This window comes from Malaclemys terrapin, chromosome 6 (assembly GCF_027887155.1).
Source record: "Malaclemys terrapin pileata isolate rMalTer1 chromosome 6, rMalTer1.hap1, whole genome shotgun sequence".
Taxonomy (NCBI): domain Eukaryota; kingdom Metazoa; phylum Chordata; order Testudines; family Emydidae; genus Malaclemys; species Malaclemys terrapin.
This window is the reverse complement of record NC_071510.1, coordinates 133268891-133287553: the sequence shown is the minus strand read 5'-3', so window position 1 is coordinate 133287553 and position 18663 is coordinate 133268891. Positions and strand designations below refer to the sequence as shown.

Below are 18663 nucleotides of genomic sequence, written 5' to 3'. Positions count from 1 at the left end.
AGGCTGCGGCGGCCGACAGAGCCCAGGAAAGGGGCTGGCGGGGTCTGTTACAGGGCACTGGCCCAACAAGAGAGCAAGACGAACTCCTTAGGCACCTCTCTGCAACGTGCAGAAGGAAAATTGCATTGTTGTGGGTGACGTCAGTCGGGAGGTCTCCTGCCGCCCGTGGTACAAGATCAGCAGTTTCTAGACATTATAGATGAGGCTTTTCTAAGACGAAAGGTGTTACACGCAGCACGGGTGCAGATGAATTCATCCCTGGTGTGGAGGCTGGTGGTTGCCCAGGGACCAGTGATTGACATCTGACCACTTTCAGTGCGAGCAAGCGGAGGACAGTGAGATCAGAACTTGCTGCTTCAGAAGGGCTTCCCCCAACCCAGAGGAAAATTATGAGTAAAATTTATTGGGAGGAAAAATTTAGACAGAAAAGTGGGAATGAAAAGTGGGAATTTTGAAAGCAGAGTTTATTGGCTGGCCAAAAACGATCCCACAACTGTGCAAGAGGGAAACTCTGGTGAAGAGCCCGTCAGGGCCGTCCTTACCCATACACAAAGCACGCAGCTGCGTAGGGCACCAGGAGATTTGGGGCACCACATTTCCTAGTGCCCTGCGCAGCTGCGTGCTGCTCCAGCCCCTGCCCCGCCTCTTCCCCATGGCCCCAGCTCCGCCCCTTCCCTTCCCTGCCCCATGCCTGCCTCTTCTCGCCCTTGCTCCGCCCCACCCCGCCCCTGCTCCAGCCCCTGCCCCGCCCCTTCCCCATGGCCCCAGCTCCGCCCCTTCCCTTCCCTGCCCCATGCCTGCCTCTCCTCGCCCTTGCTCCGCCCCACCCCGCCCCTGCTCCACCCCAGCCCTGCCTCTTCCCCATGGCCCCAGCTCCGCCCCTTCCCTTCCCTGCCCCATGCCTGCCTCTTCTCGCCCTTGCTCCGCCCCACCCCGCCCCTGCTCCACCCCAGCCCTGCCTCTTCCCCATGGCCCCAGCTCCGCCCCTTCCCTTCCCTGCCCCATGCCTGCCTCTTCTCGCCCTTGCTCCGCCCCACCCCGCCCCTGCTCCACCCCTGCCCCGCCTCTTCCCCATGGCCCCAGCTCCGCCCCTTCCCTTCCCTGCCCCATGCCTGCCTCTTCTCGCCCTTGCTCCGCCCCACCCCGCCCCTGCTCCAGCCCCTGCCCCGCCTCTTCCCCATGGCCCCAGCTCCGCCCCTTCCCTTCCCTGCCCCATGCCTGCCTCTTCTCGCCCTTGCTCCGCCCCACCCCGCCCCTGCTCCAGCCCCTGCCCCGCCTCTTCCCCATGGCCCCAGCTCCGCCCCTTCCCTTCCCTGCCCCATGCCTGCCTCTTCTCGCCCTTGCTCCGCCCCACCCCGCCCCTGCTCCAGCCCCTGCCCCGCCCCTTCCCCATGGCCCCAGCTCCGCCCCTTCCCTTCCCTGCCCCATGCCTGCCTCTTCTCGCCCTTGCTCCGCCCCACCCCGCCCCTGCTCCACCCCAGCCCCGCCTCTTCCCCATGGCCCCAGCTCCGCCCCTTCCCTTCCCTGCCCCATGCCTGCCTCTTCTCGCCCTTGCTCCGCCCCAGCCCGCCCCTGCTCCAGCCCCTGCCCCGCCTCTTCCCCATGGCCCCAGCTCCGCCCCTTCCCTTCCCTGCCCCATGCCTGCCTCTTCTCGCCCTTGCTCCGCCCCAGCCCGCCCCTGCTCCAGCCCCTGCCCCGCCTCTTCCCCATGGCCCCAGCTCCGCCCCTTCCCTTCCCTGCCCCATGCCTGCCTCTTCTCGCCCTTGCTCCGCCCCACCCCGCCCCTGCTCCAGCCCCTGCCCCGCCTCTTCCCCATGGCCCCAGCTCCGCCCCTTCCCTTCCCTGCCCCATGCCTGCCTCTTCTCGCCCTTGCTCCGCCCCACCCCGCCCCTGCTCCACCCCAGCCCTGCCTCTTCCCCATGGCCCCTGCTCTGCCCCTTCCCTTCCCTGCCCCATGCCTGCCTCTTCTCGCCCTTGCTCCGCCCCACCCCGCCCCTGCTCCACCCCAGCCCTGCCTCTTCCCCATGGCCCCAGCTCCGCCCCTTCCCTTCCCTGCCCCATGCCTGCCTCTTCTCGCCCTTGCTCCGCCCCACCCCGCCCCTGCTCCAGCCCCTGCCCCGCCTCTTCCCCATGGCCCCAGCTCCGCCCCTTCCCTTCCCTGCCCCATGCCTGCCTCTTCTCGCCCTTGCTCCGCCCCACCCCGCCCCTGCTCCACCCCAGCCCTGCCCCTTCCCCATGGCCCCTGCTCTGCCCCCACCCCTTCCCTGCCCCATGCCTGCCTCTTCTCGCCCTTGCTCCGCCCCACCCCGCCCCTGCTCCACCCCAGCCCTGCCCCTTCCCCATGGCCCCTGCTCTGCCCCCACCCCTTCCCTTCCCTTCCCTGCCCCAGGCGAACTAGGTATTGCTGGCAAACGATGTGAATGAGAATGTACAACGTGAAGAACATTCCTGTACTCGTCGAGTTTAAATGGCTAGTCTGCCAGTGACCCCCTGCAGAGCACAGGCCAGCGAAATCCCCCCAGTTACCCTGGGACTGAGCCCCAGAACTTGGGTTTGACTAAAGCATCTTCCAGGAAGGCCTCCGGGGCTGATCTGTGGACACGAAGGGATGGAGAGTCCACCACTGCCCATGGCAGTCAGTTCCCATGCTTCAGCAGCCGTGTTTCCAACTGAAATTTGTCTGGCTTTAACATCCAGCCATCAGTGGTGGTTCTGCCTTTCCCTGCTAGATTGGGAGCCCTTCGGTGCCCAGGATTTTCCGTCTGTGAAGGCGTTTACACGCTGATCGCGCACTCGCCAGCGTTTGGACTGAGCTCTTTGTCTCTCACTGTCAGGCATTTTCTGCAGCCCTCGAATCATTGTTGTGGCTCTTTTCTGCCCCCTCGCCAAGATCTGGCTCAAGATGTGGACCCCAGAACTGGACGCAGTATCTGGTATCGGGCTCCCCAGTGCTGCAGAGAGGTAAAATCACCTCCCTGCTTCATGGCAAAGGGAAGACTGAGCAGCGACTTGCTGACAGCGTGTAAGGACCTTCCCAGGCAGCAAACCCTGGGCACCGAAGGCTGAAGCCAGATACATTCAGCTTGGAAATACAGCATCAGTGAGGGTGGCTGACCACTGGATCAGACTGCCAAGGGCCCTGGCGTTTCTCCGTCTCGGGTCCTGCACACCCAGGAGCCTTTCCGGGAGATGCTTTGCCAAACACAGTCGGTGGGCTCTGTACAGGGGTATGCAGGGAACTGGAACGGCCTGTGCTCTGTGGCAGTTCAGACTAGATGATCTAATGGCCCCTTCTGACCTGGCGCTCTGTGAATCTATGAAAGAGAAACCCCATGCAGCGCCGTCTCTCAGCGCGGAGGTTGCTGTGTCCAGGGGCTGAGGGCCTTGGCATGGGGCCACGAGGGGGAGTCATGGTGCTGGTGGCTGGAGTGTCCCATGGGGTGTGGCCCACCTGCCCAATGGAGAGGGCCAAGCTGGGGGTGGCTTGGCTGGAGTGCCCGGAGCCCACACCTGACACACTTCCCTCTCCGGCTCCTCCCAGGACATCCTGGAGAACGACAGCATCAACCTGGACTGGATGTTCCGCTACTCGCTCATCAACGACATTGTGAAGGTAGGAGTGCGTGGGGCAGGGCTCCTCTCTGCCCTGGACCTGCGGGTCTGGGGCCCTGCTAGCAATGGGGGGGCAGCGCTGGGGTGAGGGAGCTCTGTGGCCAGACAGCATCACCGGCCCTGCAGGCATCGCTCCCTGCGCTGGGCTGTGGTGTCGGTGCTGGGGGGACCCTGTTAGGCCCCACCCCACACTAGGGAAGGTGCCAGGGAACCACCTGTCCCTGCTCTTGGTGCCTCAGGGAGTGTGGAGCCCCGTGGCACCAGCCCGCTAGCCAGGGTGGGACTAGTCCCTGCTGGTGACCCCTGGGTAGCCGTGGCTGGGTCATGCCAGCTCTTGTGCCCCCTGGGCCGTAGGGGGTAGAGTTTCTGCCCCGATGGGGTGCCCCCAGGTTCTGGCTGGGGGGTAGGTCGGGGCTGTCTCCTGGTCTGGAAGCCCCAGGGGTCCCGACGGGCGACATCTCAGCAGCGTCTGTCTGGCACAGGGAATGGCCTTTCTGCACAACAGCATCATTGGGCACCACGGCAGCCTCAAGTCCTCCAACTGCGTGGTGGACAGCCGCTTCGTGCTGAAGATCACGGACTACGGGCTGGCCAGCTTCCGCTCCAGCTGCGATGCTGAGGACAGCCACGCGCTGTATGCCAGTGAGTGCCCCCCCATCCCCCCGGAGTGCACCTGCTCTCCATCCTCCCCCTCCTCCCCAGGAGCCCCGCTTCCTTCCCTGCCAGCAGCATGTAACGATGTGACCTCTGGCGGGACACAACTGAGAGTATCAATTGAGGACAAATTGCTCAGAGCAGGGCAGTCACAGCCCAAGGCTGGGGTTTCTCCACCTCTAAGGCACCAAACCAGCCAGACTGAGAGGACTTCGGGCTAACCACAAGTCTCACAAGCAATCTCCTTAGACACTCCAGTTTCCCAGTATTACCACCAGTGCCACACGTTATGGGGACAAATGGTTATAAAAACCAATACCCCAGTACAAGAAAAAGGTTCTCCTGATCCCAAAGGGCCAAGCCCCAGACCCAGGTCAATATACAAGTCAGATCTTGCCCACAAATCACGCTGTTGCCAAACCTTTAGAATCTAAAATCTAAAGGTTTATTCATAAAAGGGAAAAGATAGAGATGAGAGCTAGAATTGGTTAAATGGGATCAATTACAGACAGTAATGGCAAAGTTCTTGGTTCAGGCTTGTAGCAGTGATAGAATAAACTGCAGGTTCAAATCAAGTCTCTGGAACACATCCCCCGCTGGGATGGGTCATTCAGTCACTAGCGTAGCTAGCGGGGTGCAGGGGAAGCAGCCACTTCCCCGGCCTTTCCAAAAGCAGCCGGAGGAGCGAGGGGGGGCGCAGGCTGGAGACCCGCAGCGCGGCCAGAGGAGCCATGGGGGGCGGCGGGCGCAGCCAGAGGGGGGGGGGGACACAGCATGGCGGCCGGAGGAGCGAGAGCGTGGGCCACGGACTGGCACGGCAGGGCCGGAGGAGCCATGGAGGGGGAGGGTCAGTGCGGCCGGAGGAGGAGTCAAGGGGGCGTGGCCAGAGGAGGAGCCAAGGGGGGGCGCCTTTTTTATCTTTGCGCCCCCTCCTCTTAAAAGCTGGCTACGCCACTGCATTCAGTCCTTTGTTCAGAGCTTCAGTTTGTAGCAAGGTCCCTCCAGAGGTCAGAAGCAGGATTGAAGACAAGATGGAGGAGTTTCTAGGGCCTTTTATATCCTCTGCCCATGGAAGGTGTGACAATGCGGTTCTGGCGGAACCCAACTGAGAGTGCCAACTCAGGACAAATTGCTCAAATAGGGCAGTTACAGCCCAAGGCTGGGGTTTTTTCACCTCTAAGGCAAACCAAACCAGCCAGACTAGGCCGACTTTGGTCTCACCCCACTGGCTAACCGCAAGTCTCACAAGCAATCTCCTTAGACACTCCAGTTTCCCAGCACTCCCACCAGTGCCACTCGTTATGGGGACAAATGGTTATGAAAACCAATACCCCAGTAAAAGAAAAAGGTTCTCCTGATCCCAAAGGACCAAGCCCCAGACCCAGGTCAATATACAAGTCAGATCTTACCCACAAATCACGCTGTTGCCAATCCTTTAGAATCTAAAATCTAAAGGTTTATTCATAAGAGGAAAAAGATAGAGATGAGAGTTAGAATTGGTTAAATGGAATCAATTACATACAGTAATGGCAAAGTTCTTGGATCAGGCTTGCAGCAGCGATGGAATAAACTGCAGGTTCAAATCAAGTCTCTGGAATACATCCCCCGCTGGGATGGGTCCTCAGTCCTTTGTTCAAAGCTTCAGCTTGTAGCAAAGTCCCTCCAGAGGTAAGAAGCAGGATTGAAGACCAGATGGAGATGAGGCATCAGCCTTATATAGTCTTTTCCAGGTGTAAGAACACCTCTTTGTTCTTACTGTGGAAAATTACAGCAAAATGGAGTCTGGAGTCACATGGGCCAGTCCCTGCATACTTTGCTGAGGTACAAGGCGTATCTGCCTTCTCTCAATGGATCCATTGTATAGCTGATGGTCCTTAATGGGCACTATGGCTTAGCTGGCTAAAGAACAACAGAAATGGTTTATCAAAATTGTGTTCAACAACATGATTGAACCTCTTTACAAACTCAAGGTAAAACTTGGTTAGAACAATAGTGGATTGGATCTGCTTTGGCAGCATCGTCCCTGTATGTCTCATGTGATCTTGCCAAGAGCTAAAGAAAACAGCTACTTTATCCATACAAGCTCGGGCAAATGTTTGGAACCCAATTAACATCAAATAAATGCAGATATTAATGATGTTTATAGTACAGAAATCTTGGCATTTAGCCATGAAGGCAATATGGTAGTGTGCCTTAGTTTCCCTTCTCATACGGCACATTAGGTCTGGAATGTCTTTTCTCCTGTGAAATGTTCCAATACTGTTTACAGGCATCAACTGTGAAACATTAGTATAGCAAGACCTTTTAACAGAACGTGTGTTCTCATGTATTTCTTTTAACATGTTCAAGGGATTTTCCAACAGATTAGGAACATTGTACATTCTTACAGTTCTTGGTAATAGCAACACATTAGTTACAAAATTACCATTAGCATTAACAACAAATCCATTTCAAGTGTCCATCTACAATCATGGTTGTCATGCCACACCTTTGGCTCAATACCATTGGAGTTTGGGCATTTTAGGGTTAACCTGTGGCTTTCCTTTGCCAAATTCAGTTTTCTCTTTCCTCCTTGTCCTGCAGGATCACACCCTGATTTTTCTTGCTTAACAGAATTCACTGGCTGATGGGGTGGGCTCTCTGTGCTAACAGCTATTAGCAAGTCCTTCCCCTCCCAGCCAGACAAGTAATTTGCATTACCACAGACAGAAGCCAGTCCACCAGTTTTCATATCCTTAACTGCTATCATTTCCAAGGCTGGACTCTGTCTTAAAGAGATACCACACAAATCCAAAGAGTCTGAGGGTGAGAGTTTGCTTGCTCTCCCCTGCATCCTCAAGCATTTAGCCATAAAACTGTTCTGCTTTGACACCCCATTAACCGAATCTGTCTTCAGACCCTGAAGCACAGACTGCTCACTCACATAATTAGCATGAAGACATTCCTGTCCCAACACCATTGTCTTCCCAACAAGCTGGCCACACACAGCCACTTGGTTATAGGGCTGCTTAACTTTCTTAACAGCTCTTACTCCATTTAAGACCTTCTCAAAGCTACCCACACTGGATCTTTCGAAAGGAAAGTCAGTGGATCCATTCACAACAGAACATTTCTGGCTGTTAGGAACTGAAACTTCCTTGATTAAATCACTCTCACATCCTTCAGTTGCAGGGAACTGCTTGCACAGATTACCATGAGGATTTTTTTTCCCAGGAGCTTTTCTAAGCAGCAAATCACCCCTCACAGAAATTTTGCCCTTACCCTCTTCATCTAGGGCCTGCTCTAAAGGAACACTTTCCTGAGAAACGACAGACTTTTTCCGGGTCTTACTTACATCCAGGATCACCTTTGGCCCATCAGACAGATTTTTACACAATCCCCTTTCAGGCAAACCCATAGACTTCCTAGATAAAAGGTTAGAAACATTTTCCTTCCCTTTGCCACACACAAGTTCAGGAATCCTTTCCTTCTTGCTACAAGTTTCCACACCATCAGTAGATAACACAACCAAATCACCTTCATGCTCTCTTTGTGCCCTGGCTAGGGTATTACCCTGATTAGACAGAGTTGCTACACCCTCTACCAACAACACACTAGCAATAGGCAAAATATAAGCACCAGAATTGTCTGGTCTCTGGGATTTTGCTAAAACACTAACTGGATGCAACTTAGTTACAGTGCCATCCTCCCCAGCAGACACAGACTTAGGACCATTCCCTTCCTGGGCTTTAGTTGAATTCAGAACCAACTCTGAGACAACTGCACTATTCTCAACCATCCCAGGCCGAAAGGCACCTTCTGTCTGCTCCACAGACAAAGACGAGCTGGAGACACCTTCTTTTTTACCAGACACACAGCTCGGGATTTCATTTCCCTCGTCCCAGCACACAGGGCCGTTCACAGACAACTGCTTGGAGACTGAGGTAGCTTCCTCCATAGGCAAGTCAATACCCCTGACAGATACAGGCACATTTCCTTCACTGTCACTATTCTCCACACAGGAAACAGGTAAGGTATAGGGACATTCATCTTCCACTATCCCTGCCTTCCCAAACTGCTGACTAGACAAAGCCATCAGCTCACAAGGCTGCCCAGGCTCCTCCAAACTTTTCCTGCCTTCCTCTCCTTTGTCCCAGCACACCGGGCTGATTACAGACAAAGACTGGGAGAGTGGGGCAGCTTCCTTACCAGGCACCTTGCCACTCCCAACAGATAAACTGCTCTTCTTACTACACTGAGCCACTGCCAGCAAATCACAGTTACCCTTTTCAGGTTCACTTTTGCAAGCTGTACTAGCCACCAATGCATCACCCATCCAAAATCCACCCTTTCCTTCCTCAGTTAGGGCTTCCACCTGACCATCCACTTTAATCTGCTCCAGAGAAACATTTTCCTGCCCAATAAGATTTTGCTGCTCTTGATTTAACTCCAGATTCACTTCTGAGACACTAGACCGACATTCAGAAACTTCATTTACAGACAAATGGCTCCTCTCAGACAAACCTTTGGAGCAACCCTCCCCAGGCAAATCATTGCCCACAATAGACACAGGTTTAAGATTATTCCTGTCCTGTGACTGACTACCTGGACTGAACAAAGCTTTAACATTTTCCCCAATCAAAAGATCCTTAGGCAATAACTTCATGCTTAGCACCATTCCATTCAAGGTGGATTCTGGCTAAAGGCACGCTTACAGTAAACTCACAGAAGACTACAACATTCACACTCTGATTTGGTAAATAATCTTCCTCTTTGACAAGATCTGCTTTAACCAGAGTGATGTTAGAAGCCATCATTTGCCCTAAACAGCTTTTACCATTGATTTTTACATTCTCTGTGAATTTTTCATTACCACTCCCATACAGAGCATTGGCACAAGTTATGGAGCCACTCTTTACTGAACACACAGTAAAAGCATTTACATAAAAGGTGGCAGAATTGGGGTACATTTGGTTACACCCAGACAACTGCTCAGAGTTATACAACATACCAACATTGTTATAAACTGGACTTTCAAGAGGATACAATTTCTGCTTTTCTTCCCTTGCTTTTTTGACTTGGAGCTGAAATCTTTGCACCTTTGCCTCAGCTTCTAGTTCCTGCAATCGAATTTCTGCCAGTCTTTGTTCATGCTCAAGTTGCAGTTTACTTGCTGCCTTTTGCTTTTCAATTGCCTCTGCCTTCTGATCACTGGCCATTAACAGATCTCTCAGTTCTTGATTTGTAGCTTTCTTTCTAAAGCTTATCCCCTTTTCTGAACACAAATCTTTCAGGGCTTTTTTGTCAAGGCCCTCATATGCTCTTTGCTCACCCATTGCAACTCTTCTTTAACCAACCAAACTCTCAATCCCAAAATTCAAATTTGGACAGCGTGGGGTTCTGACCCAAAGCTTAATTGACCTGGTTCTGTGGATCCAAGCACGACTACGCCACTGTGACAATGCGGTTCTGGCGGAACCCAACTGAGAGTGCCAACTCAGGACAAATTGCTTAAACAGGGCAGTTACAGCCCAAGGCTGGGGTTTTTTCACCTCTAAGGCAAACCAAACCAGCCAGACTAGGAGAACTTCGGTCTCACCCCACTGGCTAACCGCAAGTCTCACAAGCAATCTCCTTAGACACTCCAGTTTCCCAGCACTCCCACCAGTGCCACTCGTTATGGGGACAAATGGTTATGAAAACCAATACCCCAGTAAAAGAAAAAGGTTCTCCTGATCCCAAAGGACCAAGCCCCAGACCCAGGTCAATATACAAATCAGGTCTTACCCACAAATCACGCTGTTGCCAATCCTTTAGAATCTAAAATCTAAAGGTTTATTCATAAGAGGAAAAAGATAGAGATGAGAGTTAGAATTGGTTAAATGGAATCAATTACATACAGTAATGGCACAGTTCTTGGTTCAGGTTTGCAACAGCGATGGAATAAACTGCAGGTTCAAATCAAGTCTCTGGAATACATCCCCCGCTGGGATGGGTCCTCAGTCCTTTGTTCAAAGCTTCAGCTTGTAGCAAAGTTCCTCCAGAGGTATGAAGCAGGATTGAAGACAAGATGGAGATGAGGCATCAGCCTTATATAGTCTTTTCCAGGTGTAAGAACACCTCTTTGTTCTTACTGTGGAAAATTACAGCAAAATGGAGTCTGGAGTCACATGGGCCAGTCCCTGCATACTTTGCTGAGGTACAAGGCGTAGCTGCCTTCTCTCAATGGGTCCATTGTATAGCTGATGGTCCTTAATGGGCCATCAAGCAGGCTAGGCAGAGCTAACACCAGCTTGTCTGGGATGTCACCCAGCAGCATAGCACAAGTTTGAAACACAGACAGTATAGAGCCAATATTCATAACTTCAACTACAAAACTGATACATACATATAGACAGCATAATCATAACCAGTAAACCATAACCTTGTCCTAGACACCCCATTTGACCCCCTTTATACAAGATTTGGGTGCCACTACAGGACCTTGGTTGCAACAATGATCTATATGGTCCCAGATTATATCAATAACGTCACAGAAGGACACCCCTCCGTTCTTACTGTGGAAATCACAGTAACAAGATGGAGTTTGGAGTCACATGGGCAAGTCACATGTCCAGGCACGACTCAGTTTGCAGGCGGCAGCCATTGGTCACATGCTGCCTTAAACATTCCCAGGAAAGCTCAGATGTGGATTGGCGTCTCCCAAGGTCCATTGTCAGTTCAGTGTTTCTTGGTTGGGCACGTCCTGAGAATAGTCCTTTCTCCAGAAGCTGACCAAATGCTTCACTGAGGCTACTTGGAATCAAATACATCTGAGCTACAAGTACAGAGCCAATATTCCTAACTTCAAATACAAAATTGATACACCCATACAGACAGCATCATCATAACCAGCAAATCACCTTCCCATAGACGCCTCCCACGACAACCTTGGCACAATATTTGCTGCAAATATAGACCAGCGGCTGCAACAATGATCTATACAGTCACAGTTCATGTCAATAGCGTCACAGAGGAGAAGGGGTCCCCTATGCTCTCCAACCTGCCCAGGGCCGAGAGGGCAGCTCCGCGTCGTCCTTCAGGCCTGGGCTGCCCCACAGCCTGCTCCCCCGGCAGCACCCAGCCTGGCCCCTGCACTAGGCTGGGGGGCTCTGGGCTGCTGGGTTCTCTCTGGGCGGGTGGAGGTCGGGCGCGTTGGCTCGGCTCAGATGTGGCTGTGCTCCTTGCTGCTCCCAGAGAAGCTGTGGACGGCCCCCGAGCTGCTGCAGCAGGGGCGCCTGCCCCCCCCGGGCATGCAGAAGGCGGATGTCTACAGCTTCAGCATCATCCTGCAGGAGATCGCCCTGCGCAACGGGCCCTTCTACATCGAGGGCATGGACCTGAGCCCCAAGGGTGAGTGGGCTGGGGCCCTAGGGACGGGGCGGTGGGGCCTGGACCCCAGAGCTCAGAGTGCAGGGGGGCAGGGCTGGGGCCCTAGGGACGGGGCAGCGTGAGCCTGGACCCCGAGGTGAGATGCTGCAGGGGGGGCAGGGCTGGGGCCCTAGGGACGGGGGGGAGAGGGAGCTGGACCCCGAGGTGAGATGCTGCAGGGGGGGCAGGGTTGGGTCCCTAGAGATGGGGCGGCGGGGTCTGGACCCCAAGGTCAGAGTTCAGGGGGGCAGGGCTGGGTCCCTAGGGATGGGGCGGCGGGGTCTGGACCCCAAGGTCAGAGTTCGGGGGGCAGGGCTGGGGCCCTAGGGATGGGACGACGGGGACCCAGACCCCAAGGTCAGAGTTCAGGGGGGCAGGGCTGGGTCCCTAGGGATGGGGCGGCGGGGTCTGGACCCCAAGGTCAGAGTTCGGGGGGGCAGGGCTGGTCCCTAGGGATGAGGTGGTGGGGTCTGGACCCCAAGGTCAGAGTTCGGGGGGGCAGGGCTGGTCCCTAGGGATGGGGCGACGGGGACCCGGACCCCAGGTGCGAGGGCTGGTCCAGCCCAGGGCGAAGACACCCCGGCCGCTCAGCCGGCAGTGCAGGCGTTGGTCCCCCGGCTGGCCCAGGCCGTGACGCTCCCGTCCCCGCAGAGATTGTGCAGAAGGTGCGGAACAGCCAGAAGCCGTACTTCCGGCCCTCCATCGACCTGGGTCTGCACAGCGAGGAGCTGGCCGTGCTGATGGAGCGCTGCTGGGCGCAGGAGCCCGCCGAGCGCCCCGACTTCACCCAGCTCAAGATCTTCATCCGCAGATTCAACAAGTGGGTGCCCCGGCCGGGGCGGGACGGCTTGGGGCGCAGCCGCACGCAGGGGGCGCTGGGGGAGGTGTCGGGCGCGGGAGCAGGGCTGGGATGGGGGAGGGGGGTGGGGACGCAGGACGGGGAGTGCGTGCGAACACAGGAGCATTACATGGTCTTATCTCCCACCTCCCCAGTCCCGTGTTCTCAGCTGGGGCACGCTCAGGGGCGTTGGGTGCCAGGTGTCACTGTCCTGCCTGGTGACTGGGTTTTCGGATCCTCCATTGCTATGGGGCCGGCCTCAGACCCCGCAGGGTGACGTTCAGACCTGTGTCCTTTCTAACCCCCGCCCCTCCCCGTAGCCATGAAAAATATAGGGGAAACTGGGGCACACTAAAAGGTCATGTAACATATTCCAGAAATTTCCCACTCGGTCACAGTACCAGCCGGGGTTGTGTGGTGCCACAGCCTCTCCTTGAGTGCCAGCTCCAGGAGGAGACTGGGGAGCAGCAGCCCTTGGGGAGCAGGCACTGGGGGGGTGGGCGTTATGGTTCCCCCCATGTCGTGGACACAAGGTCCCCCCATTAGTCTCCTCCCATGGCCTCCCTGCCGGCCTGTCTCTGCAGGGAAGGCAGCACCAGCATCCTGGACAACCTGCTGTCGCGCATGGAGCAGTACGCCAACAACCTGGAGAAGCTGGTGGAGGAGCGGACGCAGGCCTACCTGGAGGAGAAGCGCAAGGCCGAGAACCTGCTCTACCAGATCCTGCCCCAGTAAGAGACCCACACAAGCCCCTAGGCATGTGCTGGCAAGGGGGAGAGCCGGGGGGGCATATGCCAAGCTCCCCCATGGGTGTGTGCTGGCACGGGCTGGGTGTGCAGAGCACCTCCATGAGGGTGCGGTGGGGTGCGGGGCAGCGTGCCCCCAGGAGTGTGCTCTGGCGAGGGGGTGTCAGCACCTGGTGCACATGCATATTGCCTGGGACTTTGGCACAAGCAGGGGAGGGCAGGTGGGCTGGGCCTCGGTGAGCCCGAGGAGTTAGGTCAGTAGGTCAGGGCGGCCCCCTGAGGTGAGAGGCACAGACGTGCTCCCCTGCCCTGGCTGGCCGCCCACCCTCGCACACTGCCCCTGCCCAGAGCCTGGGGTGGGGGGGCCAGCGCAGAAGCTGTGCAATTGCTGGGCTGGGGGCTTGTGGGGGGCAGGTCTGGGGATGGGTTTGGGGGAGGGGTGTCAAGCAGCAGATGCCTGAGCCACCATTGAGCGCCCCTTGGGCCCTCCCAGAGCCCCACAGGATCCTTGCCATTCCCGCAGAAACCCTTCCTCGCCCTGGCCCCCAGACTGACTGGGGGGGCAAGGGGGCTGATGGGCAGAGTCGCGGGAGTGGCTGGGGGTTAGAGGCCTTAGCACTGGTGCACCCGGCCCCGTGCCTGGGCGGGGGGGGATGTGGGGGTGTGGGAGGGGCAGGGACCTGGTGCTCCTGCCTTGCTCCCATTTCACAGCGGTGGGGCCACCAGTCTGGGGCAGCAGCTCACACTGACCTGCTCCCCCCAAGCTCCGTGGCCGAGCAGCTGAAGCGCGGGGAAACGGTGCAGGCCGAGGCCTTCGACAGCGTCACCATCTACTTCAGCGACATTGTGGGGTTCACAGCCCTGTCGGCTGAGAGCACCCCCATGCAGGTAACTGGGGAGAGAGAACACACCTGTGCAGGTAACCAGGGGGAGAGCCCCCCATGCAGGTGTCACGGAGTGTGGGGAAGTCAGGGCCCTGCACCCCCGGCTTCCTGCGATTCACCAGGACTCTCAGCCAGCCAGTAAAGCAGAAGGTTTATTTAGACGACAGGAATACAGTCCAAGACAGGTCTTGCAGGCACAGACAACCAGATCCCCCCCCAGTTAGGTCCATCTTGGGGTCCCAGGGTGCCCCAGCCCCATTGGGGGATCAGAGCCCCGTCTGGGCTCCCTCCATTACCAGCCAGCTCCTGACCAACCTCAACTCCCTCCAGCGTCTCTCACCCCTCCTCCCCCGGCTCCTCCCCCAGCCTTTGTCCAGTTTCCTGGGCAGAGGTGTCACCTGGTTCCAACCCCACTCCTGGGTTCTCACTTATATGCTCAGGTATCTCCCTCGGCCAGTCTCCCATCCCCCAATGCAGACTGTCCCAGCCAAACTCCCCACTCAGCATTCAAAGACCACATTAAGAACAGTCCCAGTTCATCACAGCAGGTAAGCGGGGAGAGAACACACCTGTGCAGGTAACTGGGAGGGCAAGAGCCCCCCATGCAAGTCACCTAGGTGGGGGGAGAGCGGCGCCCCTGCAGGGAGCCAGGGGGACCCTGCGGGGGTGGATCTGTAGGGAAGCAGCCAGTGAGCAGCCCTCCTCTCCCCCTGGCAGCCCAGTTCCTGGGGCTCTGAGCATGGGCTGGCCCGTGCGTGGGGGGCTGTGGCCCGTGGTGTGGGTGTGGCTGGGCGCCCCGGGACAGTGCCAGCTGCGGAGCGAGTGGCCAAGGAGACTGGGCGCCCAGCCCACACCTGTGCTCCCCGCCCCCAGGTGGTGACCCTGCTGAACGATCTCTACACCTGCTTCGACGCCATCATCGATAACTTCGACGTGTACAAGGTGAGACTGGCCAGCCGCTGCGCATGGCGCTGTCAGGGCAGGGCCTGGACACAGCCCTGGCACTTGGGCGGGTGGGGGGAAACCGTGCCCCGAGAGGGCGTGGGGAGCTGAGACGGTGCACCTCGGCAAGGGGCCTGGGGCCTGGCTGTCAGCGGGATGGGAGTGTGGGTGGGGTCTCTCCCCTTTGCACTCCCTGGGGTGGCAGACCGGGGCATGCGTTTGCGGGTGCTCGTCCTTGACTCTGCTTGGTCCCCAGGTGGAGACGATTGGAGACGCCTACATGGTGGTGTCGGGGCTGCCGGTGCGGAACGGGAAACTGCACGCCAACGAGATCGTCCGCATGGCGCTGGCACTGCTGGAGGCCGTGAAAACCTTCAAAATCCGGCATCGGCCCAACGACCAGCTCCGGCTGCGCATCGGCATCCACACTGGTGAGAGACCAGGCTCCTGCAGCCAGCGGGTGGGCCCGGGGGGGCACCACGCTCTGAGTCACCAGCAGGACTGGGGGGACGTGCTGGCCTGGGAGGGGAGGGGTTCCCGGGGCCTGCACAGAGGTAACGACTCTCTCCCCCGGCAGGTCCTGTCTGTGCCGGGGTCGTAGGGCTGAAGATGCCTCGGTACTGCCTGTTTGGGGACACGGTGAACACTGCCTCGCGCATGGAGTCCAACGGGCAGGGTAAGTCTCCTCCCCCGTGGGGCAGCTCACCCAGCCCCCACCCAGGGCCCGCCCAGCTGCAGGGCGCGGTCAGGGTCTGGCCCTCACCACCCAGTGGCAAGGTGAGTTGGCAGCAGCGCCGTGGGCACTGCCCAGTAGGGGTGCCCCAGCCCAGATCCAAGCGGTGGGTCTGCGGGTGTAGCTCCAGACCCCCTGTTCTGGCCCCTGGTGACGCCTCCCCCTCCTCTGACCAGCACTGAAGATCCACATCTCATCCACCACCAAGGAGGTCCTGGATGAGTTCGGCTGCTTTGAGCTGGAGCTCCGAGGGGACGTGGAAATGAAGGTGAGTCTGGGGCTGGCTGGCCGGGGGCAGGGCTCCTGGGCAGGGACAGGCGGGCTGGGCCCCCAGCGGGGACGGAGGTACAGAATCGACGGGGCACCGGGAGGTGAGCACGGAGCTGGGGGCAGGTGGAGGGGCCAGGCGCGGGGCTGGCAGCCCCGGATGCCAGGGCCGTGGGAATGCACAGACTTGCCCCTGCACAGCTGAGAGCCCAGCAGCCCCTGTGCCAGCTTCAGCCACAGGAGCTGTGCCCATGGAGGGCACATCCTGGCAGCCGGGAGACCCCTCGGCAGCTCATTGCACGGCCTGGAACGACGGGCACAGCCGAGCTCTCGGATGCGACGTCCCTTCCCAGGGCATGGGCGGCCCCGGCTCTGCGGTGGGGGGGCCTGGCTCCAGCTCTGGGCCATGGAGGACGCGGGTGTGTGTGGCACTGGCCTGACCTGCTCCCCTCTGGCTTCCAGGGGAAAGGGAAGATGCGGACGTACTGGCTGCTGGGCGAGCGGACAGACGACAGCATCATCTGAGGCCGGCCCTGGGCTGACTCGGGCTCTGCGCTGAGCGGGGCTCTGTCGCTGAGCTCCACGCGCAGGAGGCTGCGCTCCGTCTCCGAGCACCACTCCCTGGCCACAGCAGGGAGCGCCCGGCACGCAGGCCCCGACCAAAGCAGCCGAGCTCCACGGGGCCGAGCAGCGGGGCCCTGCTCTGCTGGCAGATGCGCAGGGCTGGCACTCAGCCGAGGCGCCCTGTGCACGGTGAGCCGTGCTGCCCACCCGGCCCTGCCCGCCCCAGCTGAGTCTCCAGGGCCTGGTGGTGATGGCGGGAGCCAACCAGGCCCTGACTGGTGCCAGCAGGGCCGGCACGACCCCACAGTGCTCCTCAGAGCCTGGCTATACTCTGTGCCAGGGAGAGGCTGGTGGAGCCCTGGGCACCGCCTGAGAACGAGCCCTCAGGGTCCTGAGTCTCTGTAACCCGTGATCCCCTCTCCAGGCTCGGCTGGCTCTGAGCCCCTAAGCCTCGCCACCCCCGGGCCCAGCCGGCTCTGAGCCCGTCCCCCCAGGGGCCTGGCTGCTCCCCATGGCACTTGGCCTTCTCTCCAGTACTCAGCACCCTCCCCCCAGGTGGGCGAGTTGGGGCTGCTGCCAGGGGTGGCCCTCAGCTGGGGGGGTGGCTTCCTCACCCACTGTCCTGTGGCCTGGTTCACACGAGCACGATGCAGCTGCTCGCGCCGTCCCTTGCCCTGTAACTACCCAGTAGGCTGGGCAAACACCCACACCCTGGCAGTGCCCACAGCCTCCCCCGGATGTAAATACAGGGATCAAACCGTGTACACGACTGTGCTGAAATACAGACTTTCTGAACCGGACCCTGTGTGTCTCTGGGGGCTGGCGGGGAGACGCTGCCGCGGTACGACCCCGGGTGGCTGTCGGGGGGGGGGGGGGGGGGGGAGAGACGCTGCTGCGGTGCGACCCCGGGCGGCTGTCGGGGGGGGGGGACGCTGCTGCGGTGCGACCCCGGGTGGCTGTCGGGGGGGGGGGACGCTGCTGCGGTGCGACCCCGGGTGGCTGTCGGGGGGGGGGGGGGGACGCTGCTGCGGTGCGACCCCGGGCGGCTGTCGGGGGGGGGGGGAGAGACGCTGCTGCGGTGCGACCCCGGGTGGCTGTCGGGGGGGGGGGGGGGGGGGGGGGGGGGGGGGGAGAGACGCTGCTTTGCCTGGCCAGGTAGTTGGTGACCAGCTGCAGGGGCTGCTGTGAACACTGGCTCCTGCAGTGTGTGCCCGTGCCACGGGAGGGGGCCCTGCGTGCAGTGATGCCCTGGACACTGCCCTGCAGCAGCCGTGGGCTGCGCCTGGCTCCTGGGCGCGGGGCGGGGCGGGAGGCTGCCTCGCTGCGTCTCCTGGGGCACGTTCAGGGAAGGGCTCACTGCCCCCGCCAGGTTTGCTTTGGCCGGTGGCCGGAGCGCTTTCCTGCTCAGCCAGCCCCTTCCTGGAAGGCACCTTTGCCCGGAGCTCTGCAGCGGGCGGGGGCTCTGCCTGGCCAAGGGGCTGGCGGTAATGAGATCACCCCCGCTTCCCAGAGAGCGTGGGGGGAGCAGTGGGCCATGACCGGTCCCATCCCTGCAGGAGTGGGGCTGCTCCCCCTTTCAAGGCAGGAGGGGGGTCTAGGGCCAGGGCTCTACTCATGCCGTCACTGGGGTTGCACTGGTGTCATGGGGAGCAGGGTACGGCCCCCTGAGGCCTGTTCAGCTTCTGGGCTCACCAGCAGGAGGCAGGAGTGAGCAGGCTGAGACACGGGGGTGGGCAAGACCCCCCAGCTGGCAGATCTGGTCCGTCCCATGGGGGCCAGCATAGGCGGGCTCCCCGTTCCATGATGCCAGGAGAGCGAGGATGGGTGAGCCCTGTGCAGGCTCACGGTGCTGTCTGTGCCCAGAGGAGGCAAGGCTTAGCTGGCAGCTCTGGTACCCCACCCTGTGCCGCATCTGTCTGCACCAACCCCAGAGCTGCAAGGAACTCAGCAAACCTGCCACCCCACGGCCTGATGGCAGCAGCTGCTGCCTCCGCCAGCCCCAATGGCGCCAGGGCTGGATTGGGCCACGCCTGC

The 18663-nt window shown here is 59.1% G+C and overlaps 1 protein-coding gene across 1 annotated transcript in view; it reads left to right on the top strand.

The window, feature by feature from the left end:
• Positions 1 to 17429, top strand: part of NPR2 (natriuretic peptide receptor 2) — an 81292-nt gene extending 63863 nt beyond the window's left edge. Inside the window, exons 12-22 of the mRNA XM_054031912.1 lie at positions 3542 to 3613; positions 4095 to 4254; positions 11482 to 11637; positions 12307 to 12475; positions 13078 to 13224; positions 14004 to 14127; positions 14997 to 15065; positions 15322 to 15496; positions 15643 to 15741; positions 15975 to 16066; positions 16528 to 17429. Of these exons, the coding sequence (XP_053887887.1) occupies positions 3542 to 3613; positions 4095 to 4254; positions 11482 to 11637; positions 12307 to 12475; positions 13078 to 13224; positions 14004 to 14127; positions 14997 to 15065; positions 15322 to 15496; positions 15643 to 15741; positions 15975 to 16066; positions 16528 to 16590 (1326 nt within the window). The 3' untranslated portion in view covers positions 16591 to 17429. The remainder of the gene's footprint in view (positions 1 to 3541; positions 3614 to 4094; positions 4255 to 11481; positions 11638 to 12306; positions 12476 to 13077; positions 13225 to 14003; positions 14128 to 14996; positions 15066 to 15321; positions 15497 to 15642; positions 15742 to 15974; positions 16067 to 16527) is intronic.
• Positions 17430 to 18663: the final 1234 nt, after the last annotated feature.